At 41.6% G+C, this 27,314-nt stretch overlaps 1 protein-coding gene across 2 annotated transcripts in view; it reads right to left on the reverse strand.

Moving 5' to 3' along the window:
- Positions 1-258: 258 nt before the first annotated feature.
- LOC106583961 (discs large homolog 1-like protein) overlaps positions 259-27,314 on the reverse strand; it is a 231,982-nt gene continuing 204,926 nt past the window's right edge. For both annotated transcript variants that reach the window (XM_014168679.3, XM_014168685.3), the window contains 9 exons: positions 18,059-18,235; positions 16,335-16,401; positions 10,691-10,712; positions 8,692-8,742; positions 5,261-5,362; positions 4,742-4,914; positions 4,555-4,664; positions 4,323-4,414; positions 259-3,452 (listed from right to left, as the gene is read on the reverse strand). In XM_014168679.3, coding sequence (XP_014024154.3) covers positions 3,346-3,452; positions 4,323-4,414; positions 4,555-4,664; positions 4,742-4,914; positions 5,261-5,362; positions 8,692-8,742; positions 10,691-10,712; positions 16,335-16,401; positions 18,059-18,235 — 901 coding nt within the window. In that variant the 3' untranslated portion in view covers positions 259-3,345. The remainder of the gene's footprint in view (positions 3,453-4,322; positions 4,415-4,554; positions 4,665-4,741; positions 4,915-5,260; positions 5,363-8,691; positions 8,743-10,690; positions 10,713-16,334; positions 16,402-18,058; positions 18,236-27,314) is intronic.

The following is a 27,314-nucleotide window of genomic DNA, read 5'->3' on the forward strand; positions in this document are numbered from 1 at the left end:
TAAGCACATACTATAGCAAGTATTTTTATCTCCACAAAGGCCCCAAAGTAGACATGGAAAAAAGTGTTATCGCTTTTGTCACTTTTGGTTTATGCTAATGATTTTGTGGATCCTGGAACTCTGAATTACACTGAGAAGAGTGTTTCTGTCTGAGTAGAGTTAACTCAATTAAAAAACAGGACACCATTAGCTTAAGTGTATCAGTAGAGGCAGAGAGAGACATCACACCGCAATGTAGTCACACAACACTGCAATGTAGGAGAAAGGGTTTATTGGCAGTTCTCTTTATAACAAATGGAATGAATCAGGAAGGGGATTATTTACAGACTTGAATCCAAAAGTGAGATAGAAAGCTGTGGTGAGCTGTTGATGAAGAACAAGTTGTATAGAAAACAATCATCTTTGTGGAAGCAGGAGCGGGAGGGAAGATTCCAGCACGGCGCCCTCCGGAGGACATGTAAAGGCATTGCGCTTTGGAGAGCGTGGTCAGCTCTTTTCCATTCAGATACAAACACACAACAGGACTGTCTACTGCTGTGTGTGTACACAATTCTGCTGTGTTTGTCTGGATGATCCCCGTGCAGAGCTTGAAGATATGACCTTGTCACAATCCTTGGTGAACAGGCTCCTTTTTTTGTCTTTCTTTTCATTTAATAAAGACTATTGCTTTTAAAAACCATGCATATCACATGAAAAAGAGAACTCACAGGGAAGTGGAATGGACAGGAGGAAAGAACCAGCTGCCACAACATTGGTTAGTTTACACTGCTTCACCAACACACAGTTTACACCTCAGCCAGTCACTGGAGTTCAGAGTCAGGGTTTAGATGTGTCCGGTCGCCAAACTTAACCCATATTCCTATTTTATATTTGAGATTCTTCAAAGTAGCCACTCTTTGCCTTGATGACAGCCTTGCACATGCTTGGCATTCTCTCAACCAGCTTCACCTGGAAAGCTTTTCCAACAGTCTTGAACGAGTTCCCACATATGCTGAACATTTTTTGGCTGCTTTTCCTTCACTCTGCGGTCCAACTCATCCCAAACCATCTCAATTGGGTTGAGGTTGGGGGATTGTGGAGGCCAGGTCATCTGACGCAGCACTCCATCACTCTACTTCTTGGTCAAATAGCCCTTACACAGCCTGGGGGTGTGTTGGGCCGTTGTCCTTTTGAAAAACAAATTATAGTCCCACTAAGCTCAATCCAGATGGGATGGCATATTGCTGCAGAATTCTGTGGTAGCCATGCTGGTTAGGTGTGCCTTGAATTCTAAATAAATCATTGACAGTGTCACCAGCAAATCACCCCCACACCTCCCCCATGCTTCACGGTGGGAACCACACATGCAGAGATCATCTGTTCACCTACTCTGCGTCTCACAGACACAGCGGTTGGAACCAAAAATCTCATATTTGGACTCATCAGATCAAAGGATAGATTTCCACCGGTCTAATGTCCATTGCTTATGTTTCTTGGCCCAAGCAAGTCTCTTCTTATTATTGGTTTCCTTTAGTAGTGGTTTCTTTGCAGCAATTTGAACATGAAGGCCTGATTCACACAATCTCATCTGAACAGTTGATGTTGAGATGTGTTGGTTACTCTGAAGCATTTATTTGGACTGTAATCTTTGGGCTGTAATCTGAGGCTGGTGACTCTAATGAATGTATCATTGCAGCAGAGGTAACTCTGGGTCTTCCATTCCTGTGGCGGTCCTCATGAGAGCCAATTTCAGCATAGCACGTGATGGCTTTTGTGACTGCGCTTGAAGAAAAGTTCCAGATTAACTGACCTTCATGCCTTAAAGTAATGGACTGTCGTTTCTCTTTGCTTATTTGAGCTGTTCTTGCCATAATATGGACTCAGTCTTTTACCAAATAAGGCTATCTTCTGTATACCACCCCTACCTTGTCACAACACAACTGATTGACTCAAACGCATTGAGGAAAGAAACTCAACAAATTAATTTAACAAGGCACACCTGTTAATTGAAATGCATTCCAGGTAACTACCTCATGAAGCTGGTTGAGAGAATGTCAAGAGTGTGCAAAGTTGTCATCACGGCAAAGGGTGGCCACTATAGAATCTCAAATATATTTTGATTTGTTTAACACTTTAGGTTACAGCATGATTCCATGTGTTATTTCATTGTTTTGATGCCTTCACTATTATTCTACAATGTATAAAATAGTAAAAATAAAGAAAAATCATGGATTGAGTAGGTGTCCAAACTTTTGACTGGTACTGTATATATTAATATTCATAAACTGTACCTTCGACAAAAAAGAAAATAAATCCCCATATCTGTAAGAGTTTAAGTAAAGCTCAATATAGACATTTTATTATAACAAAATAGGCAGTAGACTGAAGGTTAAATATCAGTTAAAATCTCAGCGTACAATTCATTATTTTGCATCAGTGTTTTGCTTCTAAAATTAGTACATGGACACCTGGAGTCAGTTTAAAAACAGCCATTCATTCATTCATTCACTCTATTTCTGGTCAGGAAGTAGACCCCCCCAAAAGCTTAGTGATATGAATAGATTAAAACCATCATGGATCGTAGTGAACGAAGGCGGCTAATGATAGAAAACGACTCAGCTAGTTACCTCTGTGCAGTTCGAAAAGACTAAAACAGGTATGTATGGCTGCTTCAGATGAGCAGAGACGCAGTTGGTGTGCATGGATATGCAACATGTGAAAATAATGGCTATGAATAATGCAGTTCAGATACAAGTCTAAATGAGAAATAAAGAAGAAAAACGTGACAAGAAAATAATCAAAATTGTCCGAAACATGCTCTTTAAAGCTATAACGTGCTAAGTTTTGCCTCATGTCATTTCCTTTGACGAACCTAAACATGAAAAAAAAGGAACAAATATATAATTAATATTGCATCTAAATCATGTTCCTTAAACATTAAGGAATTGTACCAAAAAAATCTCCCCATAAGCAAGAAAAACATCCAGAGACAAGGTCCAGACACCAGTCAGAGACAGCCCAAGATAACCCCAGAGAGTGTATGTTTGTGTGTGAGAGAAAGAGACAGCATTAAATCATTTTGTGTGTGTGAGGGAGAAAGATAGATCTTGAACTCCAACGCGTGATCAGCTCTCTAGCCAGTGTGACAGAGGGGAGCAGGGTGGTGTGTGTGAGAGAAAGTTGGAGACGTGTGTGTATATATGTATGCATGCATGTATGCATGTATGTGTAGGAGGGGGTGCTAAGCTCCGGGCAAGAGGGCCAGCGATCACAGCAGGCCAGGTTGGTAAAAATAAAAAGACGTAAAATCAGAGAAGACATGAAGACCACTTAAAGAAAATAAGGGTAATCTCTTCTGTCCTCCTTTCACAACTTCTCCTTGGCAGGCACCCAGATAAAGGGTCCTGACTGCTCCTCGATGATAATTTTCACCGCGTTGTAGATCTCCTCCAGAGAGTCCCCCTGGACTATAGCTGCAGCGACACAGAGGGGATATACATTAAACACATCACTACATTGCAGTGATAGACTAGCGTCCTGTCTAGGAAGTGTACTTGTAGATTAAGCTGCCTCATGCTACAGAAACAGGATATAGGCTCCTGATCCTATGAGCCATTCCGTCTCGCACAAGCCAAGGCTCGAGCAAGGCTACTTACTACATCTCAAAGATACTAAATGCATACACTGAGTACACAAAACATTAGGAACAACTTCCTAATATTGAGTTGCACCACCCCATTATCCCCTAAGAACAAATTCAATTTACAGGGCATGGACTCTACAGAGTGTTGAAAGCGTTCCACAGGAATGCTGTCCGATGTTAACTCCAATGCTTCCCACAGTTGTGTCAAGTTGGCTGGATGTCCTTTGGGTGACAGACCTTTGATACACACAGGAAATGGCGGAGTGTAAAAAAACCCAGCAGTGTTGCAGTTCTTGACACAAACTGGTGCCCCTGGCACCTACTACCATATCCCGTTCAAAGGCACTTAAATCTTTTGTCGTGTCCATTCACCATCTGAATGGCACAAATACACAATCCATGTGTCAATGCTTAAAAATCCTTCTTTAACCTGCCTCCTTCATTTACACTGATTGAAGTGGATTTAACAAGTGACATCAATAAGGGATCACAGCTTCATCGAATCAGTCTGTCATGGAAAGAGGTGATCTTAATGTTTTGTATACTCAGTATATATTATAGCAAGGACAGGCTTTCCCGTATTTTGCCCATTATTTAATTCAGGGATCTGCTACAGACACTTGTCATCATGCTAAGTGCAGAAATAGATGTAGTGTATGAAGCAGGTTGAGAATGGACTGGTGTGGGGGGCTGGACTCACCAGTGAAGTGCTCAGTGAACTCCTGCTCCAGTTTTATGGCTCTGTCAAACGTCTTCCTCCCCTGCTCCTCTGTTAGCCTCTTATTTATCTCTCTATAGGGAGGAGAGAGAGCACGAGAAAGAATGACTAAGACGTTAGGTGACTGAATAAAAACACACTGAGTCTGAACTCTTAATTGCCATTGCTTTGGCCTCTTAATATGAAAATGACATGTTGAATCAAAACAACTTACAGGATATTCTCCACAGACTTGGGCTTGACGAAAATAGCGATGGGGTAGAGCATGGTTGACTGTAGTCGTTTGATGGCGTTGCCTGAAACATCCAGGATGCAATGCTTCCCCTGGACATAAAGAGCAATAGAGAAGACAACTCATCACATCACAACAGCCATATGCTGACACATCCTCCTCTACTCACCTTCTCAGCGACCTCCCGTACAGACTGGATGCTGGTTCCATACAGGTGGTTGTTGTACTGGCCTGCCTCGATGAACTTGTGATCCTGGATGTCTTTCTCCATCTGCTCCCTGGACACCACAAAATGGTAGTCTCTGGCATCCACCTCGTAATCCCGTTTTAGTCTGGTCGTGTCTGGAAAACCAAACAGATCGTTTCATGGAAATGTAGTTATATTTGTTTGATACATTTAATTAATCGACAACTCTTTGCAAACTCGTTATCACACCTTTAGGTACAAGACAAGGGTCAACATAGGGTGACAGATAGCCTAGTGGTTAAGAACATTGGGTCAGTAATAAAAAGGTTGCTGGTTCATAACTCTGAGCTGACTATGTGAAAAATCTGTCGATATGCCCTTGAGAAAGGTATTTAACCTTAATTGCTCCTGTAACCTGCTCTGGATACGAGTGTCTGATAAATGACTAAAATGTAAATAAAAACATAAAATTGTGTATGTAACAAAAATGTTGGTTCTCACGTGGGACACAGGACCCAAATTTGTCAGGGAACTCTGAGATGAGGTCATCGTTGATACGGTCCTTCATTGGCCCCAGGATGATGACGGGTCGTGTGTAGTTCACTGGACAGACAAGACGGATCTACTGTATCAATACTGCCCTTGTATAAGCAAAAGTATTCACCCCCCTTGCATTACAATCTGTAATTGAAATTGATTTTTATTTGGATTTCATGTAATGGACATATACAAAATAGTCCAAATTGGTGTAGTGAAAAAAATTACTTGTTTCAAAAGTGCAACATTTTTTTATGAAAAGAGGTAGGTGCATATGCATTCACCCCTTTTGCTATGAATAAGATCTGGTGAAACCAGTTACCTTCATAAGTCACATAATTAGTAAAATAAAGTCCACATCTGTGTGCATTCTAATTGTCACATGATCTCAGTACATAGTTGAAGTCGGAAGTTTACATACACCTTAGTCAAATATATTTAAACTCAGTTTCACAATTCCTGACATTTAATCCTAGTAAAAATTCCCTGTCTTAGGTCAGTTAGGATCACCACTTTATTTAAGAATGTGAAATGTCAGAATAATAGTAGAGAAAAATGTATTTCAGATATGATTTATTTCATCACATCCCCAGTGGTTCAGAAGTTTACATACACTCAATTAGTATTTGGTAGCATTGCCTTTAAATTGTTCAACTTTTGTCAAACGTTTCGGGTAGCCTTCCACAAGCTTCCCACAATAAGTTGGGTGAATTTTGGCCTATTCCTCCTGACAGAGCTGGTGTAACTGAGTCAGGTTTGTAGGCTTCCTTGCTCACACACGCTTTTTCAAATCTGCCCACTATAGGATTGAGGTCAGGGCTTTGTGATGGCCACTCCAATACCTTGACTTTGTTGTCCTTAAGCCATATTGCCCCAACTTTGGAAGTATGCTTGGAGTCATTGTTGATTTGGAAGACCCATTTGCGACCAAGCTTTAACTTGCTGACTGATGTCTTGAGATGTTACTTCAATATATCCACATCATTTTCCTGCCTCATGATGCCATCTATTTTGTGAAGTGCACCAGTCCCTCCTGCAGCAAAGCACCCCCACAACATGATGCTGGCACCCCCGTGCTTCACGGTTGGGATGGTGTTTTGGCTTGCAAGCCTTCTCCTTTTTCCTCCAAACATAACAATGGTCATTATGGCCAAACAGTTCTATTTTTGTTTCATCAGACCAGAGGACATTTCTCCAAAAAGTACAATCTTTGTCCGTCCCCATGTGCAGTTGCAAACCGTAGTCTGGCTTTTTTATGGCAGTTTTGGAGCAGTGGCTTCTTCCTTGCTGAGCTGCCTTTCAGGTTATGTCGATATACGACTCGTTTTATTGTGGATATACATACTTTTGTACCTGTTTCCTCCAGCATCTTGACAAGGTCCTTTGTTGTTGTTCTGGGATTGATTTGTACTTTTCGCACCAAAGTATGTTCATCTCTAGGAGACAGAACGCGTCTCCTTCCTGAGTGGTATGACGGCTGCGTGGTCCCATGGTGTTTATACTTGTGTACTATTGTTTGTACAGATGAACGTGGTACCTTCATGTGTTTGGAAATTGCTCCTAAGGATGAACCAGACTTGTGGAGGTATACAATATATTTTCTGAGGTCTTGGCTGATTTATTTTGATTTTCCCATGATGTCAAGCAAAGAGGCACTGAGTTTGAAGGTAGGCCTTGAAATATATCCACAGGTACACCTCCAATTGACTCAAATGGTATCAATTAGCCGATCAGAAGCTTCTAAAGGCAAGACATCATTTTCTGGAATTTTCCAAGCTGTTTAAAGGCACAGTCAACTTAGTGTATGTAAACTTCTGACCCACTGGAATTGTGACACAGTGAACTAAGTGAAATAATCTGTCTGTAAACAATTGTTGGAAAAATTACTTGTGTCATGCACAAAGTAAATGTCCTAACCGACTTGCCAAAACTATAGTTTGTTAACAAGACATTTGTGGAGTGGTTGAAAAACAAGTTTTAATGACTCCAACCTAAGTCTATGTAAACTTCAGACTTCAACTGTACACACACACACATTCTGAAAGGCCCCAGAGTCTGCAACACCACCAAGCAAGCGACACTGTGAAGACCAAGGAGCTCGCATAACAGGTCAGGGACAAAGTTGTGGAGAAGTACAGATCAGGGTTGGGTTATAAAAACAATATCCGAAACTTTGAACATCCCACGGAGCACCATTAAATCCATTATTAAAATGTTTTAAATAATATGGCACCACAACAAACCTGCCAAGAGAGGGCCACCCACCAAAACTCACAGACCAGGCAAGGAGGGCATTAGTCAGAGGCAAAAAAGCAACCAAAGATAACCCTGAAGGAGCTGCAAAGCTCCACAGCGGAGATTGGAGTATCTGTCCATAGGACCACTTTAAGCCTTACACTCCACAGCTGGGCTTTACGGAAGAGTGGTCAGAAAAAAGCCATTGCTTAAAGAAAAAAATAAGCAAACAAGTTTGGTGTTCGCCAAACGACATGTAGTAGAGTCCCCAAACATATGGAAGGTACTCTGGTCAGATGACAAAAATGTTGCTTTTTGGCCATCAAGGAAAATGCTATGTCTGGCACAAACCCGAAAACACCATCCCCATGTTTTTCCATCAACAGGGACTGGAAAACTGGTCAGAATTGAAGGAATGATGGATGGCGCTAAATACAGGGAAATTCTTGAGGGAAACCTGTTTCAGTCCTCCGTCTCAGTCTCAAATCTCTGGAGGTTCACCTTCCAGCAGGACAATGACCCTAAGCATACTGCTAAAGCAACACTTGAGTGGTTTAAGGGGAAACATTTAAATGTCTTGGAATGGCCTAGTCAAATCTGTGTTGTGACTTAACGATTGCTGTACACCAGCGGAACCCATCCAACTTGAAGGAGCTGGAGCATTTTTGCCTTGAAGAATGGGCAAAAATCCCAGTGGCTAGATCTGCCAAGTTCAGAGACATACCCCAAGAGACTTGCAGCTTTAATTGCTGCAAAAAGTGGCTCTACAAAATATTGGCATTGGGGGGAGATGAATAGTTATGCATGCTCAAGTTCTGTTTTTTTGTATTATTTCTTGTTCGTTTCACAAAAAATATATTTTGCATCTTCAATGTGGTAGGCATGTTGTGTAAATCAAATGATACAACCCCCCCAAAAATCTATTTTAATTCCAGGTTGTAAGGCAACAAAATAGGACAAATGCCAAGGGGGTGAATACTTTCGCAAGCCACTGAAACTAATTCTAAGATAGTTACTGTAACTATGATAACAAACCAACTAAGATACCGTAACCAAGTGAGATAACTAACTCTAATGGGGCAGTGAGAGCTGAGCTATCCTGTGATACTGCTGCTGTCAGATGATGTGTGACAGAGATGATAATGTAAGCTGTGTCTTACCTTCCTGCTGTGTGACTGGCTCGTAGGACAGGACGTACTCCTCCTGGCCACCTGATAGGACGGACAGAACAGGCGGCCATGTTTAGACAGATAGTGGCGATGCAGTAGATACTGTGATTATGGTTAGGAGTCAGACCAGCTGTTGCCATGCTGTGTGTGTGTGTGGGTCAGTATTCTCCCTGTCCCTGTTATAAGTGTGCGTATCAAAATGGAGATAACATCATGTCCCCCTTCGCTCCATCTGTACAGAACATTAAAAGAGCTGATTTGCTTTTCTTAAAAAGTATTTCATTGCAGTAGAGAAAGCAGAACACGAGCTGTATAGTCACAACAGCAGACTCTGTTCCTCTTACACAAATACACTGGTAAAGCTCTACATTGTTTTCATATCAATCCAGTAACTGCCCTAATACAGTGGTTCTCAACCTTTTTTGGTTACTGTACCACCAAATACATTTACAGTAGCACTGTCCAGAGTACCTCTGAAGAACCCTGCATGGGCATTTTACCAGTAAGCCTATGGTCTCATGAGTCTTATTGAGAACCACTGTCCTAATACGACTGCTATTTCAACATGCATCCCTGAAGTAGCTTGAGGACTCTAACGTGTGTGAGCCTCAGAGTATGCTGCTCAGACCAAACAAACAGAATAGATCATAAAACAGAAGATGGAGACATGCAAAACAGATGAAAGAATACAGGCAGCCCGTCGACGGAGGTAGGGATTGAGGGAGGGAGGGAAGGAGAGGGACACCAGGACATACGGTAATTACTTTCACTATCGCTGGAATTAGAGGTTACATGCTCTGAAAGTATAACAAAGGGAATGTCAGCATCACAGAAACATGTAGATACAGATACCCACTCCCACTGATGTCTATTGAGTTAATGTAATACAAGGTCACAACATGAAGACACACAGGATCACCAGGAGAGGGCAGTGCTAGGAACGTTTTGGAAATGGAGGTGTGAATATTGTACTTTCTAAAAACTATACCCTCTCAAGTTAGGTTTTGTGAAGGGCAGCGTGAAAGTATATCTGTGAGACCTTCCTCTTTCATCCTAAAATTTGATCACAGCAGGTCATCCTATCAAATCACATCAAGGTTCATGCAATGCCATGTCAAGGTCATAGAGTTTTACACACCATGTTAATGTGTGTTTTTCTTTCCAACACTGGCCATTTTGGACCAGGTCTCTTGTAAAAGATTATACCGGAAGAAATAAAGGTGAACTAAAAATACATGTTTTAAGTTAACGGTTGAAACCATACTAGCACAACATCCAGCACTCCTGAAGGATCTTAACACAGCCAAGGGGGTAGAATAGGGATATTTTCAACAGAAAAAGTCCAACAAAAAGGTGATTCTGACACCTCTGTAACAAACACACATTATTGTAGTTTTGTGATTTTATATTATTTTTTATTTCTATTCATTTTAAGATTAAAACTTTGGATCATCAGAGTTAAGTCTTCTGGACTACACAGGAGTCAGGACTGTCTATTATGTCCCCTGCAGTACATTATTCTACAGACTATGTATCTCTAAAACTGGCCTATCTATGCTGAGTAAGGGGAAACAAATACCAATAGTATTGAGGAGCATGCTGTAACAATGCAAACGCAGCATACATGATCTGCAGTACAATACCCACCGACGAGTCACCATTTATTTAGTGACATCACACTGACTCAGTGTGCTGGTCATAATGTAATGTTAACCACAGTGTAAATGCTGATCAGTGTACAGAGGCTGATGTCAAGATGATCTGTTAGAAATATGAGTGTTGGGTAGAAATAAAGCACACTGTTTTGTGTATATGTTTTTATGTAATCAAACTAAGCCGATTGTCAAAATAGAGGCTGGATGACAGAGAGAGATTTTGATGACAATGCATTGGATGTCATAGCTAAGCCTTAAATTACAATGTTATATGACTGTGGGAGCCATGGATGAGCTTCAAATGGTTGTGTGAAAGTGAAATCCTTGTGACTTACTCAGTGCTTTGTCGTCAGGGACCTGTGAAGTAGTCATCAGAGAGCAAAGCAACAGGAGACATAACCACAAGAGAGATATTCATTACTGGAACACAACACGCTGTTCAACCGTCATGCACAACCGCAGCGCTGCACTGAACCCAAATGGTCAAACTGACCAACTGATAAACCAATGAGCAAAGCTACTGGAGACGCAGGCTCAGTCCATAGACCTCCCGTAGGGGTGGTAGGGCCAAAAGAGCAGAGGTGGCAGAACGGAGTGCTCGGGTTGAGATGTAGGCTTTGAGCAAAGCCTGACGGTAAGAAGGTGTAGTTCCCCTTGCTGCTCCATAGGCAAGCACCAGGGTCTTGATACGAGCTTCGACTAGAAGCCAGTGGAGTGTGCAGAGGAGTGGGGTGACATGACACCCCTAAAGATTGTTATAAATAAAGTAGTCAAAAGTTTAGTATTTGGTCCCATATTTCTAGCACGCAATGACTGCATCAAGCTTGTGACTCTACAACATTGTTGGATGCATTTGTAACCCGATTCAGGAAACTAGGCGTATGTCACAACTTCACAGGAGAGCCGTTTGAACCCAATTTTTTATTTTTACTCTAAATTTGTTTTTTTGGGGGGCAGAAATGCCTTCTCGGACATGTGAACTGTCATGTGCCTTAATATCAAACTTGTATGCCATCTGTAAATACAATTGTTAAATTTACGAGCCTTGTTGGTTAAGCCACAGAAAAAGTGAGCAACCTTCCCGCTAGCCATGATTGGCTGAGATAATGAGTTGGCTGGACATGCCGAGAGATGAGTTTGGATTGGTCTATTGGAGCTGGTCAGTATGTCTAGGTAATCGTGTTGAATGCGGCTTTTAAAAAAAATGTAGCGCGTAGTAAATCTGCATAAACCTAATGTCAAGTTAAAGTGTACTGTTAGCTAGCTTTTGTGTATGCTCTCCAATTTCTGGAGGACCGAGTTTTGAAAAATCAGTGGAATTCAGGTATGATAGCTAAGGAGATGGAGAAAACACCAGTCTGGATTACATCGCCAAACTAAGGGCAACCATGCATGGCATCAGACAGGAGATGCGTCCAACCATGATGTATACTGGTAAGATAGTCTAGCTAGCTACTTTCAGTTATTACATGTTTCTAATTTTGACAGAATGTGGTTTCATTTCAAGTGTACTGTTAGCTGACTAATGTTAGCTGGCTAACGTTAGCTAGCTAACGTTATGTGTATGATCTATTGTGTATGATCTATTTTTCGTATCTCAGACACATTTGCTTGACTAGTTATAACCATAGAACCTGATTGGTTAGCTACCTGCAGATTCATGCAGGGTAGTAACGTCATGAGTAGTAATTATGGTCCATTGTTTAGCTAGCTACATGTCTTACAAAAGACTCCTCTATTTTGACAAAGTATTTTCATTTCAAGTTAAAGCTGGCTCGCTAACTAACATTACATCATGTATTGGGATTCATTGTTTACCTAGCTAGCTACATTTCTTAACAAAATACTTATCTTAGTGTGCCAGAGCGCAGAATAATTTTTGAACACTCAACACCTGTTGAATATGGCCGGTGTCAGTAAACGTCGGCCACAAAGCCTAATTCAATTGTTGCCAGCTGCAGTTACAGTCACCAACGCTCTGGATAACATGAAAACTGCCTAAACAGCTCTGCTAGGGGGAGTAAAGTGGGGTGTTCTCTCATGTGTCTGGAAGTAGCTGGCCAATGTTAGCCAGTTTGCTTGGGTGCTTGACTGTCGTGAGGTAAGAGCTTTTGGAACAACCCTACTTATTGGGCAGAGCGTCCAGTGCGCTCTGAACGCGAAACGCTCTGAATTTACAAATGGACAATCTGACAGCACAGTTGCAGTCACCAACGCTCTGGATAACATAACAGCCTAACCAGCTCTGCTAGGATGAGTAATGTTCAGTGAGCTGTTCTCTCTTAGATGTCTGGAAGTAGCTGGCAAGTTAGCACAGAACAGTCAGATCAACCCTTAAAGAGATGGGTGGGGCTAAGGCTTAAGAGGGTGTGAACAATGCTGAATGGGTGTAAACAAAGGGCTCTCCAATAGTAGTACCAAAACATTTAAAGACGGTTCTCAAAAGTGAGTTTACAAGTTGATCAACTTTCAAAGCAGAATTACTTTCCCATTGTTTCCTCAAATGCAGTGTATGATATACCATTTTGTAGCACTGAGTCTCTACTTTCATCCAATATAAAAAACAGAATTTCAAATGTTGCTACATAAGACCGAATTCCAGGTGGTTAGTCACATGCACTGTGACATGCTTACTTACAAGCCCTTAACCAACAATGTAAGTCATTTTAGAGTCACTTTTATTGTAAATAAGAATATGTTTCTAAACACGTCTTCATCAGTATGGATGCTACCATGCTTACGGATAATCCTGAATGAATTATGAGAAAGTTACAGAGGGTCAAAGATCATACCCCCAAGACATGCTAACCTCTTACCAATAACAGGGGAGGTTAGCATGTCTTGGGGGTATGATCTTTGACCTCCGTAACTTCCACAAATCATTCAGGATTATCTGTAATCATTTGTAGCATCCACATGGAAGCATCCACATGAATGTAGATCATTTTTAGGGGTATCAATAAGTTTGACCCCCAACCTGAGAAAAAATATATATTACTTGTTAAATATATATATTACTTGTAAAATCTTTTAGTATGAAATAATAGAATTTCCCTTTTTTTGCATACAATATAGCTCAGTATTTGAATGATTTATTTTGGGTATTTTAGGTCATGCAATCATTATTGCTAATCTTTATAAATGGTGTAAATACATTTGCACCCCGCTGTATATAGCTGTAGCCTACCATCGCCATGGTGACTTTGCCACATGAAAGGTAAACAGACAAACAGTGTATTCAGTACCAGTGTTCACTCCCAATTTTTTTTTACCCTCAGCAAATTTCAGGTCTGCTGAGTGCAAATTAAATGTTATGCAACTTCCAGCACGCATTTACTGTGAACACTAAGGCTGTTCCAACTTTACGTTTGTTAAAACTAAGTCTAAATAGGCTACTGTGGCTATTTGATTATAATGTAGGTCTACCATTAAAAAAAAAGAGAAAATGCATCATAACATTTTAACATGGAAATAGCTGTTTATCTTTCAGCCTACAGTAGCAGCCAATGTGTGGTGTTCAATGTAGGCCTACATTCCATAAGACTTTTGAAAAAAAAAACATGCCTGACATGTCCTTTAGACAAGGAAGTGACTGAAAATGTTATTTTTTTTTAATCCACTTTACAAAATAAACTGCATTTTTATTCCCATACCATTATTACAGAGAATCAGACAAATGATGCTACTCACTGCCTACTTAGCTTATTCAAGCCTGTCTCAAAACACAACACTGGCCGTTTAAGACAACAACAAAAAAGCTCTTTACCTGACTCACTTTTCTAAGCTGTCTAGAAATGTAGACGTTTTGTGCTCTTGTAGGAAGCAATCCCTCCCCTATTGCTGACTACAAATGATCTATAACTGGGCTAATAACTCACTGACTAGCAAAGGATATTAACAATTTGCACTTGGCTGCATGCAGCTCTCGCTTTGATCTCAAAACAGAAGGGCTGAAATGTGTACTCCGCATTTACCCAACCCCTCTGAATCACACACACATCTACTCACGACCGCTCATGCTGTAAACAGTCCAGTTCAAAGTAAAGGGCACAGATCCATATATAGCAATGGTCTATTTGCACATAGGCCTACTGCAACTCTGATTAGTTGTGCAGCACAGGTCTGTGTAGAGTACGGGCTGAGTCCTGTGTGTCAATGCAACAGAATCCTACTCCGATTCTGTTGCATAAACTCTTGCATAGTTTGGCATACTAAGTCTTGTTTCGGTATGTTGCATTTAAAGCGGCTAATATTGCGTTGATTCGATCACAATTGCCACAGTAAAGGGAAATGCTGACAGTGTTAAAAGGGAAAACTTTTGAAAGTTGAGTCTCTCTGTGGCTAATATTTGTTTGACAAAATGATGTTGCTAAACAAAGTTAATGTTGCTAAACAGGCTTCCTACAGTCAATTACACCTTTCATGCAATGGGCATTGCACATAATGTGTCCAAACTGGTCACAGAAGCTGGACAAAAATGTTCACGGTTTTTCAGCTGGTGATATTTTAAAACATTGGTGATGTACACTGAACAAAAATATAAAACGCAACATGTAAAGTAGTTTCATTAACTGAAATAAAAGATCCCAGAAATGTTCCATACACACAAAAAGCATATTTCTCTCAAATTTGGAGAACACATTTTGTTACATCCCTGTTAGTGATCATTTCTACTTTGCCAAGATAATCCATCCACCTGACAGGTGTGGCATATCAAGAAGCTGATTAAACGACATGATCCTTACACAGGTGCACCTTGTGATGGGGACAATAAAAGGACACTAAAATGTGCAGTTTTGTCACACAACACAATGCCACAAATGTCTCAAGTTGAGGGAGCATGCAATTGGCATGCTGACTGCAGGAATGTCAACCAGAGCTGATGCCAGAGAATTGAATGTTCATTTATCTACCGTAAGCCGCCTCCAACGGCATTTTAGAGAATTTGGCAGTACGTCCAACCGGCCTCACAACCGCAGACATCTATAACCATGCCAGCCCAGGACCTCCACATCCGGCTTCTTCACCTGCAGGATCGTCTGAGACCAGCCACCCGGAGAACTGGACAGTGGTCACGGTAGACATGCAGCCTCAGACTCTTACACAGACAGCCTCAGCCAGTCAGATATTAGTACATTCATTTTGGTTATATGGATAGAAAATAATAAATAACAACTTCACAATATAATTATGGGTAGAACGCAGACTTGAAATCTGTGTGGATCTGAAGTTTAGTACTCTGCCCTTAAAGCTTAAAAACATAAAAAATTAAGTCATAAGAATACTTGCATGCTCAGTTTTGAGAGGTCAGTGTTCTTTCTGATAGTGATTGTGCACCGAACTGTGACTAGACTATGGTTTCTGAGCAGGTAACACATTAATTAGCTCTATATAGGGAAGGAATGGAGATATCATTATGCTACTCTGAACAACACCTGGGATAATATTAGATGAGATGAAGTTTGTAATGATGTGAGATTTAGTTTTAGGACCATATTTACTCAAGTGTTTATGGATTTTAACAAACCTTAAACTATCTTAAAAACGTTTCCAAACCTAACTATCTTGAAGAGTATGTTATTGTTGTGATGGAGTGAGAGTGTGGGTGTGTGATGGCTGGTATATTCCTGCGCGTTGGCTACATCTGCTTGCCAGGATAGAGGATGGCCCTGAAGGGTAAGAGCTTAATTACACACACCTGAATATAATTAGCTTGGAGGTTGAGTGGTGGCTGTTTAAACTGGCTCAAAGAGGAGCTAGGTTTTTGGTTTGGTTTTATTGTTACCCAGCGCTGTGGCGCATTCTGTTTCTTTTCCTGGATAAAAGTCTGGGGTCGTTTCCTTGGAGAAAGGTCCATCTTGGTCTAAGCTTGTGTTACTTCACACTTTTGTTACTTGTGGGCCAGCCCGGCCCCCCGTCTGCTACATTGTAAGCAATATTTCCATAACAGCACTGATAATGTAACAGAGATCAACTCACCCCTTTGTCTTGAGACCTGGCATTGAATTTGACAGTCTTTAACCGCGCTCTGTCTTTTTTCTCTACCCTGCAGGAGAGAAGAGAGAGAGAGGGGCTGAGAAGAGAAGCGAGGGAGTGAGGGCTACACCCATGGGTCACTGATGAAACATTTAACATAATCGTGCCTTGAAACAAGCCAGGTATTTTTTTTTGCCGGGATATTGCGTGTGTGAAGACTCAAATCCCGGATCCATCTCTATACTAACTTCCACAGTACCCTGCTGAGATTGATGAGTAGAGAGGAAAGGGGTGATTCAGTAATGAGAAGAATAAAAACAGTTGCCTTGAGGGAAACCTTTTTATTTCCCTCTAAGTGAGACTTGGACGCAACATTACAACACAGCGCCTGAAGAAACTTTATCTACCAGTAATTAAGTCCCTGCTACATTTTCATTTCACTTAAATGAGACCCCGAAGGAAATATTTTCAGAATCCAAATCGTTCTTAAAAATGTTTAGAAAACAATGTGACTCTTTGCATTGCCTTTTCTTTGTATTTAATCCTACAAAGCAATTCTACAGAGCTCTATAAAGCTTTAGTTTAGAATGTAAATAATTTCCCTCCTATTTCTTAGTTTCCTTTATAATGAGGACATCACAGGAGAATGTGTCAATGCCTTGGAGAGCGGGAGTGAGAAGAGTAAAAGAACACAGAGCTCCAGATAAGAGAAGCTAACTGTCTTCTGCTCTGCATCAACAGCTAGTGTAGTACAGCTTTCCTTTAAGCTTTCACTTGGGTTAACAGCTGCCACAAGCTACTCTTCAAAGCATGGCCATTCAATAGCTGCTACAGGCTCTCTTTTCTTATTTAAAAAAAAATAGCAAGTATCAGAAACAGTTTTATATTGCCATGCTCAAGATAAATAGGTTCACACTGCAACCATATCTTAGAAATCTACTATCCTGTTGGCCTATCCACACAATGACTCATGCTTTGACATAGACTCCTACTCTCATGATATACAACTTTCTACAAAACACCCTGCAATATGATGCCATCTCATCATATCCAGCTTCCAAGGAGACAGATGAAACAGAGTCAGGTGAGAAGTCAATTATCTGTCCATCACTCCTCTTCCGGTGAGAGAGCGACGGAGGGAGGAAATGGAGATGAAGCTTGACAGTGACACAGAGTAAGAGAGAAATACAGAGAGAGACTCAAGTCTAAAATGAAACAGCTGATTTAACATAGGAAGTGTAAAGCTAATGGGTGCGTTTGTTTCGACTGGATCTTTTTTTTAATTGAAAGACTAGTAAAACACCTCAGTACAATCCTTGGCTAAAAAAAAAAAAAATAGTGGTTGTATGAAAACATACTCTCTGCCCCCATGTTGGCCTTACGGTGCATTGCCAGTCGCAGTGGCACCATGCTGTGTCCAGGGATAAGACCAGCACTGGGCTGTGCTGACACACACACACTGAGTACTCTGTGAGCAAGCACAGGACATGCAATAGGGTTTTAAAACTGAATTCACCAAACAGCTGAGTCTGGTGAGTAAGAGGGCTTATTTAAAGTAATGCCATGCTAACTGACAAGATGCCTACTAATTCAAGCTTTTTTTGGACAATCTCCTGAAATAAGATTTAAGTTTGAGAAGTCTAGTGTTGATCAGGGACTGGCATGTTGCCCATCTCTAGATCTGTGCCTGTAGTCAGCTTCTAACCTGAGCAACCCTGACCCCTCACCTCCTCCTGCTGGGGATGACTCCGACCTCATCTACCTCTTCTTCGTGGGTCATGTGCCTCGCCTGCCACCACTCGTCATCGGAGGCATTCACCACGTGAAGGATGTCTCCAAAGTGGAAGTTAAGCCCCTGGCTGGGCAGCCCAGAGTCCTTTGTCCTGTTATAGTCAAACAGAGCCCTGGAGGAGAACCAACATTACATCAAACAGCGCCCTGCAGACAAACAACTACAATAGATGAGGGTGGAACTGAGTCGTTTGTCTTGGCATAGTCAAATCGACCCTGCAGAGAGAGAAATCACAGTACTGTATATCCTTCAGTAAAAATACATTTTTCACATTATTAGGGAGCTACAGTGGCTTGCGAAAGTATTCACCCCCTTTGGCATTTTTCCAATTTTTTTTGCCTTACAACCTGGATTTAAAATAGATTTTTGGGGGGTTTGTATCATTTCATTTACACAACATGCCTTCCACTTTGAAGATGCAATATTTTTGTGTGAAATAAACAAGAAATAAGACCAAAAAAATCAGAACTTGAGCGTGCATAACTATTCATCCCACCCAATGCCAATACTCTGTAGAGCCACCTTTTGCAGCAATTACAACTGCAAGTCTCTTGGTATGTCTCTATAAGCTTGGCACATCTGGCCACTGGGATTTTTGCCCATTCTTCAAGGCAAAACTGCTCCAGCTCCTTCAAGTTGGATGGGTTCTGCTGGTGTACAGCAATCTAAGTCACACCACAGATTCTCAATTGGATTGAGGTCTGGGCTTTGACTAGGCCATTCCAAGACATTTAAATGTTTCCCCTTAAACCACTCAAGTGTTGCTTTAGCAGTATGCTTAGGGTCATTGTCCTGCTGGAAGGTGAACCTCAGTCCCCTCTCAAATCTCTGGAAGACTGAAACAGGTTTCCCTCAAGAAGTTCCCTTTATTTAGCACCATCCAACATTCCTTCAATTCTGACTAGTTTCCCACTCCCTGCTGATGAAAAACATCCTCACAGCATGATGCTGCCACCACCATGCTTCACTGTGGGGATGATGTTCTCTGGGTGATGAGAGGTGTTGGGTTTGCGCCAAACATAGCATTTTCCTTGATGGCCAAAAAGCTACATTTTAGTCTCATCTGACAAGAGTACCTTCTTCCATATGTTTGGGGAGTCTCCCACATGCCTTTTGGCGAACACCAAATGTCTTTGCTTATTTTTTTCTTTAAGCAATGTCTTTTTTCTGACCACTCTTCCGTAAAGCCCAGCTCTGTGGAGTGTACGGCTTAAAATGGTCCTATGGACAGATACTCCAATCTCTGCTGTGGAGCTTTGCAGCTCCTTCAGGGTTATCTTTGGTGGCTTTGTTGCCTCTGACTAATGCCCTCCTTGCCTGGTCCGTGAGTTCTGGCAGGCAGCCCTCTCTAGGCTGGTTTGTTGTGGTGCCCTATTCTTTCAATTTTGTAATAATGGATGTAATGGTGCTCCTTGGAATGTTCAAAGTTTCGGATATTTTTTATAACCCAACCCTGATCTGTACTTCTCCACAACTTTGTCCCTGTCCTGTTTGGCGAGCTCCTTGGTCTTCATAGTGTCGCTTGCTTGGTGGTGCGCCTTGCTTAGTGGTGTTACAGACTCTGGGGCCTTTCAGAACAGGTGTATATATGCTGAGATCATGTGACAATTAGATTGCACACAGGTGGACTTTATTTAACTAATTATGTGACTTCTGAAGGTAATTGGTTGCACCAGATATTATTTAGGGGCTTCATAGCAAAGGGGGGTGAATACATATGCACCCACCACTTTTCAGTTTTACATTTTCTTGCACTTCTTTTTCCATTTCACTTCACCAATTTGGACTATTTTGTGTATGTCCATTACATGAAATCCAAATAAAAATTCATTTAAATTACAGGTTGTAATGCAACAAAATAGGAAAAACACCAAGGGGGTTAATACTTTTGCAAGGCACTGTATTAGTCAAGGAGGAGCCTTGTGTGAAAGACAAGGACTGCATGAAGCCTCATAAGAAACTGTCTGCATCAGGTGAGTGGAGGTATTTTTTTATATATACAACACACAGGGAAGGGAAGTCAAAGTGAGTGAGCATGATTTTACACCCGACATTGAGTGATGATTTTATGATTTTTATTCGGGTCCCCATTAACTGTTGAAGAAGTAGCAGCTATTCTTCCTGGGATCCAAACAAAACATTGAACATGACAAAATACAGAACACTAATGGACAGGAAACATCAACACAAATGTAAACTAAGAACACTACGACTAAAGAACAATACAACTATTTAAAATAAAGAAAAATAACAAATGAAAAATACTCATGTCGTGTGTGTGTCTTCACAGTCCGTGTTGCTCTTTGAAGTGGTGTTTTATCTGTTTTAAAACTGATGTATTGCTTACCTGAATTATCTGAGGTGGAAGAGAATTCCATGTAGTCATTGCTCTATACAGTTCTGTACGTCTCCCAGCCTCTTTTCTGGACTTGGGACTGTGAAAAGACCCCTGATTGTTTGTCTTGTGGGGTATGTATGGGCTTTTCAGCTGTGTGGTACCCCTTTCCAACAGTCAAATGACCAAATTGCCTTCTAGTGGCCTCATGGGTGGAATGTTATGTTTTCCATAATTGAATAATTAATAAACATTACGAAAAACTGCTGAAAATCCCGTGTTTCTATGTCAAACGGTTTTGTTAGATTTCAGTCTTCTGTGACGTGTGTGTATATATGATATTGGAATGCAAACTCAATTGAATACATTTCAATTCTATATCTGACATGGTACAGGTGTCTTCTTTTTTAAGCCCATAACAGTGAGTGAGGTGTACACTTTTGTTTCAAAGTAGATTTGTTTAAGACTACCAAGAAAAACACACTGTGTGACCCTAATTTAGCCCACTGCAGTAAAAGGTTAACTGGTTGAACAGACAATTCGGTACTTTCAGCACATCAATACTTCTTACAAAGACCAGCAGTGATCCTGTCAATCTCTCCTCCATTCCCGAACCAGTAGAGACTGACATGCATGTTATTGACATTGTCCCTCTGTGTACATTTGAGGCTCAGACATGCTGCTCTGTTCTGGGCCAGCTGCAGCATTTTTCTGTCTTTTTTCCACACCTGACCATACAACTGGGCAATAGTCAAGATGTGGCAAAACAGAGCTTGCAGGACCTGTTTGGTTGCATGTGATGTTAAAAAAGTGTCACAACCTGATCTGTTCCACTTGTCTTTGGGCGACACCCCTCCAGGTGTCGCCCATCTTCCTCATTATCCCCAGTGCATTTATACCTGTGTACTCTCTTTTGTCAGTTTGTCTTGTCAGGTCTTACCAGCATGTTTTCCCGTCTCCCTGCTTTCTCAAGTTCTGTTTCTTCGTTCCCCTCGGGCCGCTCGAGGATAGCGTACATTATAACACTGATGTCCGGGAGGGCACTCCCCTGGGCCATGGTGGTGTGGGAGCAACAGTCCGCACTCTGCCTCAGTCTGGAGGGGTTCGTGGCGGAAGTTCGGAAGGTGTTTGATTCTCTGTTGTCCGGGAGAGTGGCTGCTCCAGCTACGTCAAGACTCCTGTAGTGTGGCAGACTATGCAGTGGATTTTCGCATGTTGGCGGCTGAGAGTGCCTGGAACCCGGAAGCATTATTCAACATGTTTCTTCACAGATTATCAGAGGTGATCAAAGATGAGCTCGCAGCCCGGGAGCTGCCCATGGACCTTGACTCCCTCATAGCCTTGACCATCCGGATCGATGGGTGGCTTCGAGAACGTAAAAGGGAGAGGGAATCGGTGCCCTGTCGACCTCATTCGCCCTCGATTCTCACCTCGCATCCGAAGAATCCCGGAGACCCCGGAAGTCTACATGTCCGAGTGAACCCGACATCACCAGAGTTCTCTCGGGAATCACTGAGAGCTGCCGACTCGCCTCCTTCAGAGTCCATGCACCTGGGCAGGGCTAGATTGACTCCGGCTGAGCGCTAACGCCGACTCCACACCCAGAACTGTCTATATTGTGGAGCTACGGGACATTTTGTAGCTACCTGCCCATTAAAAACCCAGGCTCATCAAGAAGGGGTGAGTATTCTGGTAGGCCATATGGAGAACTTTTCCTCTCCCCTTACTCACACCCCTTTCCATGCCATCCTGATGTAGGGGAACCAGTCGAAATCTCTCCGGGTACTCATCGACTCTGAGGAGAGTATTTTAGACGGTAGCTGGGCATCCCCACTCAGCACTTCTCCATTCCCATGGACGTTAGAGCGCTGGATGGGCGCTCTATAGGCCGAGTCACTCACAATACCACTCTCATCAACCTATGAGTATCAGGGAACCACAGCGAGGCAATCCAATTTATGCTGATTACATCTCAAGTTCCCGTGGTATTGGGATTCTCTTGGCTCCAGCAACACAATCCCATCATAGACTGCTGGTTCCATTATGGGTTGGAGCCCATTATGCCACGCCCATTGTCTGAAGTCAGCGCAGCCTGCCCCGGGACGTCTTCCTGGTGGCTCGGAAGTTGCCCCGGACCTCTCCGCCATTCCCGCGGAGTACCAGGACGTCTGGGAGGTTTCAGTAAGACTTGGGCCACTTCACTTCCTCCGCACCAACCCTATGACTGCGGGATCGACCTTCTCCCAGGCACCACACCACCCCGGGGATGACTACGCTCTGTCGGGTCCTGAGACCAAGGCTATGGAGACCTACAATACCGTTCAAAAGTTTGGGGTCACTTAGAAATGTCCTTGTTTGAAAGAAAAGCACATTTTTGGTCCATTAAAATAACATCAAATTGATCAGAAATACAGTGTAGACATTGTTAATGTTATAAACGACTATTGTAGCTGGAAATGGCAGATTCTTTTATGGAATATTTACATAGGCATACAGAGGCCCATTATCAGCAACCATCACTCCTGTGTTCCAATGGCACGTTGTGTTAGCTAATCCAAGTTTATAATTTTAAAAGGCTAATTGATCATTAGAAAACCCTTTTGCAATTATGTTAGCACAGCTGAAAACTGTTCTGATTAAAGAAGCAATAAAACTGGCCTTCTCTAGACTACTTGAGTATCTGGAGCATCAGCATTTGTGGGTTCGATTACAGGCTCAAAATGTCCAGAAACAAAGTACTTTCTTCGGAAACTCGTCAGTCTATTCTTGTTCTGAGAAATGAAGGCTATTCCATGCGAGAAATTGCCAAGAAACTGAAGATCTCGTATAACGTTTTGTACTACTCCCTTCACAGAACAGCGCAAACTGGCTCTAAGCAGAATAAAAAGAGGACTGGGAGGCCCCGGTGCACAACTGAGCAAGAGGACAAGTACATTAGAGTGTCTAGTTTGAGAAACAGACACCTCACAAGTCCTCAACCGGCAGCTTCATTACATAGTACCTGCAAAACACCAGTCTCAAAGTCAACAGTGAAGAGGCAACTCTGGGATGCTGGCCTTCTAGGTAGAGTTCCTCTGTCCAGTGTCCGTGTTCTTTTGCCCATCTTAATCTTTTCTTTTAATGGGTCAGTCTGAGATATGGCTTTTTCTTTGCAACTCTGCCTTAGAAGTCCAGCTTCCCGAAGTCGCCTCTTCACTGTTGACGTTGAGACTGGCGTTTTGTGCATACTATTTAATGAAGCTGCCAGTTGAAGACTTGTGAGGCGTCTGTTTCTCAAACTAGACAATCTGTTTCAGGGATGAATGTACAGAGAAATATGCCTTCATCCTTACCATCTTTTCCCAATGTCAAGCCAGTGTGTCTTATTTGCAATGAAAATGTCGCTGTTTGCGAGGGATTCAATCTCAGACGTCATTATAAATCTAACAATGGAACTTTCAAAGTGGCCTTCCCGCCCCAGACAGGCTCGACGCAGAGACATTGAAGAGTTAACTGCAAGCTACAAACACGCCTTTTTTTTGGCTGACATATTCAGTCACTTAAACGGGTTAAATCTCCAGTTAAAAGAGAGTGAAAACAGTCGTGGACATGGTGGAAAAATTTGAGGCCATTACGAGGAAGCTTGAGTTGTTCGATTTGGACTTGCCATCTGGAAGGCTACTGCACTTCAGCAAACTGAAGTAATGAAAGGCAGAGGGACCAAGCCGCAGCATTGTCATAGAGGTGATGGAAGATTTCATCAAGTAGCTGAGGGACAACTTCTCCACCAGATTTGAAGACTACACCATGCCCACGGATATCATTGCGTTTGTACGTGATCCTCTCACAGTCCGCCCAGGTGGAGAATTCTCCTCCATTGCTGAGAAAATTATGCCCTCGCTGGATGAGACTGCAATTTAATCTGAGCTGATTGAATTCCAGACATCGAACCAAATCAAGGATGTGCTCAGGAGGGCCGAATCCTTGTGTGCGTTTTGGGTGTAATCCTCAGAGGACTACAGCACAATAAAGGAGCTTGCATTATATGTGCTAACAGTGTTTGGATCGACTTACACCTGCAAGTCCTCATTTTCCTCCATGAACGCAATAGACTCGCTAGGAACCGGCTTTCAATCGAGGACAGCCTGCGCATCAATCACACCCATCTCACGCGACATCCACAAGATCGTGTCCGAGGGGAAATGAAACTTTTCCCATTGAGTAAGTCACTTAGTGGCCTATATGACTGTAATTAGTAAATACTAACATTACTGTGAGTGCTTATCCATGGATATTTAGGTCTCAAGCTGACAGTAGTTTCTGTTTGTCGTTAATGAAGCAGGCTATCCCGACACAGACATCCCCTTTTTTTCTTTAAATGATTGTTTTATGTAGGATGCTACATTTTTGGCCAGTTGCAACTGTAAGTAGGCCTAATAAAAAAAAAATCAGACTTCTATTAGGCCATATTTTTGTTATTGTGAAATATGCTGTAAAGCCTCAGCCTACCTCAGCCAGTTAAGTTATTTTATATAGGCCTAGGATCAGAAGAAATAGACTCCAATTAAGCCCTCTTGTTGTTTTGTAAAGTCAAATTAAAATGAAGATTATTGTTAAATGAATTACTCGACTGGTGTAGGTTTTCTCCATCTGTTGCTGTGGAACACTTGCATAACAAGTTAGCTATATTTTCAGTACCAGGCGCTGTTCCCCTGTTATTGATTGCACTGCAGTTGCAGCTTTACATTTCAGCACCACAAAATGGTCCGCTGCCTGCTTTATTAGTTGACTGTCTCCTGCATTCTCTCTCCTCATGAAGTTATTTAGGTAGGGTAACTTCCTTCTTGGGACATTGCATTTGTGAGTTATTGCATCTCGGGTCCTTGATTTTTAAAAAATTATTACAGTTTAATGAAACAAATATTCATAATTAATTTGAGGGGCTTGGGGGGGTGGATAATATTGTTGGGGAACCCTGCACTACAACAAAAGCATGGGAAAACTAGACTTGTCAGTGACATCTAGGCCACACACTAAGCTATGGTCCCCACTTATTCTGAGTACCAGTCTCTTTAGCTAATATTCCACTCCTTGCCACTCCTTGTCATTGCCACAGAGACTGGACTTTTGGCAATCTCAACGTTCAATATGCACTGGATTTAGGGCGGAGTTGCTCATTGGTTGTTGGAAATAACTTAATATTTTCCACGACAACATGTGGAGCCTCGAAAATAGAATTCCAATTTAGCTAGGCAAGTTGTTGTATTTTGAGGCTAAGACATTTTGAGGCTAAGATGTTTTATGGTTGGAATTGCAGTATGTATTTAGTTTGAGAATTTAGACATGAGCTCGCAACTTTTTAAATACTGGTTTCATCTGGACAAACATAAAACACTTCTACAGAGAAAAAAAGTATAGTCCAATATTTGCATAATTGTTGTGATAACTGTGAGGGTGATCGAATCAGGATAAAATCCTCTGTTCTCCTCACTCATTAATGATATAATGTTCATATTTGAATAGGGCAGAAAGGTCTGTCTCTTTGGCATATGACATGGAGTACAGGGGGTGGATTAGCTAAAGTGACTGGTACCCAGGCTAGGTCCCACCCATTGCAAGTCAAAATATGATTGGTCACTCCAAAATTCTGAAGGCCTAGCCAATGGTTGGCTGAGCTAGCTAAATTTTTCGACCCAGAGACCACCAAAGAAAAATCATGATTGGATATTTTTTATCTTCAGTACAAAAACTGAAGAGATAAAAACAGAAAATCATTCAAATTATTGAAAAGATGAAATAGAAATTCAAATGATATTGTATTTAAAAAACATGTGTGTGTGTGTATATATACAGTACCAGTCAGATGTTTAGACACACCACCTCATTCCAGGGTTTTTCTTAATTTTTTACTATTTTTACTATTTTCTACATTGCAGAATAATTGTGAAGACATCCAAACTATGAAATAACACATATGGAATCATTTAGTAACCAAAAAAGTGTTAAAACAAATCAAAATATATGTTATATTTGAGATTCTTCAAAGTAGTCACCAATTGCCTTGACAGCTTTGCACACACTTGACATTTTCTCAACCAGCTTCATGTGGTAGTCACCTATAATGCTTTACCAACAGTCTTGAAGCAGTTCCCACATAAAGCCATAACACATTTTTTTTAAATAACAAGTATGGTCAATAATATCAAAGGCTGCACTGAAATTTAACAAAAATGAAATTTAACAATACAGCTTCCACAATCTTCTTGTCAATTTCTTTCAGCCAATCATGTAATTTGTGTCAGTGCAGTACATGTTGAGTGTCCTTCACTATAAGCATGATGAAAGTCAGTTGTTAAATTATTCACAGAGAAATAGCATTGTATCTGGTCAAACACAATCATTTCCATAAGTTTGCTAAGAACTGGCAGCAAGCTAATTAATCGGCTGTTATAGTTAGCAAAAATTAGATTGTTTTACAGGTCCAAAAAGCCCTGGTCAGAGAGTCTGTAGCTATTGTTTTTGTCTAGGAGAGATGGAAGAAGTATGATAAATATGGATGGAATGAGTTCAGATACTGAGCAGGTGTGCATGGAATATGTGATCCATATCTGAATAGATGCAATAATAAACATATGCAGCACACTAAAGACAGCTCAGGAGAGATTTTCCAACTGCATAACCTTTACATTGTGTGTGTGTGTGTGTGTGTGTGTTCTGACTAAGCAACCGTGGCTTTCCTGAGACAAATCAGCCCACAGAGATCCAGGATGAGTAGGGCACGAACGTGTGTGTCTGTGTGTGTGTGTGTGTGTGTGCGTGTGTGTGCCTGCCTGCTTAGGAACTGGAGCTGAAGTAACAGCCATCCCCTAGCGTCCAG

This window comes from Salmo salar, chromosome 23 (genome assembly GCF_965601325.2).
Source record: "Salmo salar chromosome 23, fSalSal1, whole genome shotgun sequence".
NCBI classification, from domain to species: domain Eukaryota; kingdom Metazoa; phylum Chordata; class Actinopteri; order Salmoniformes; family Salmonidae; genus Salmo; species Salmo salar.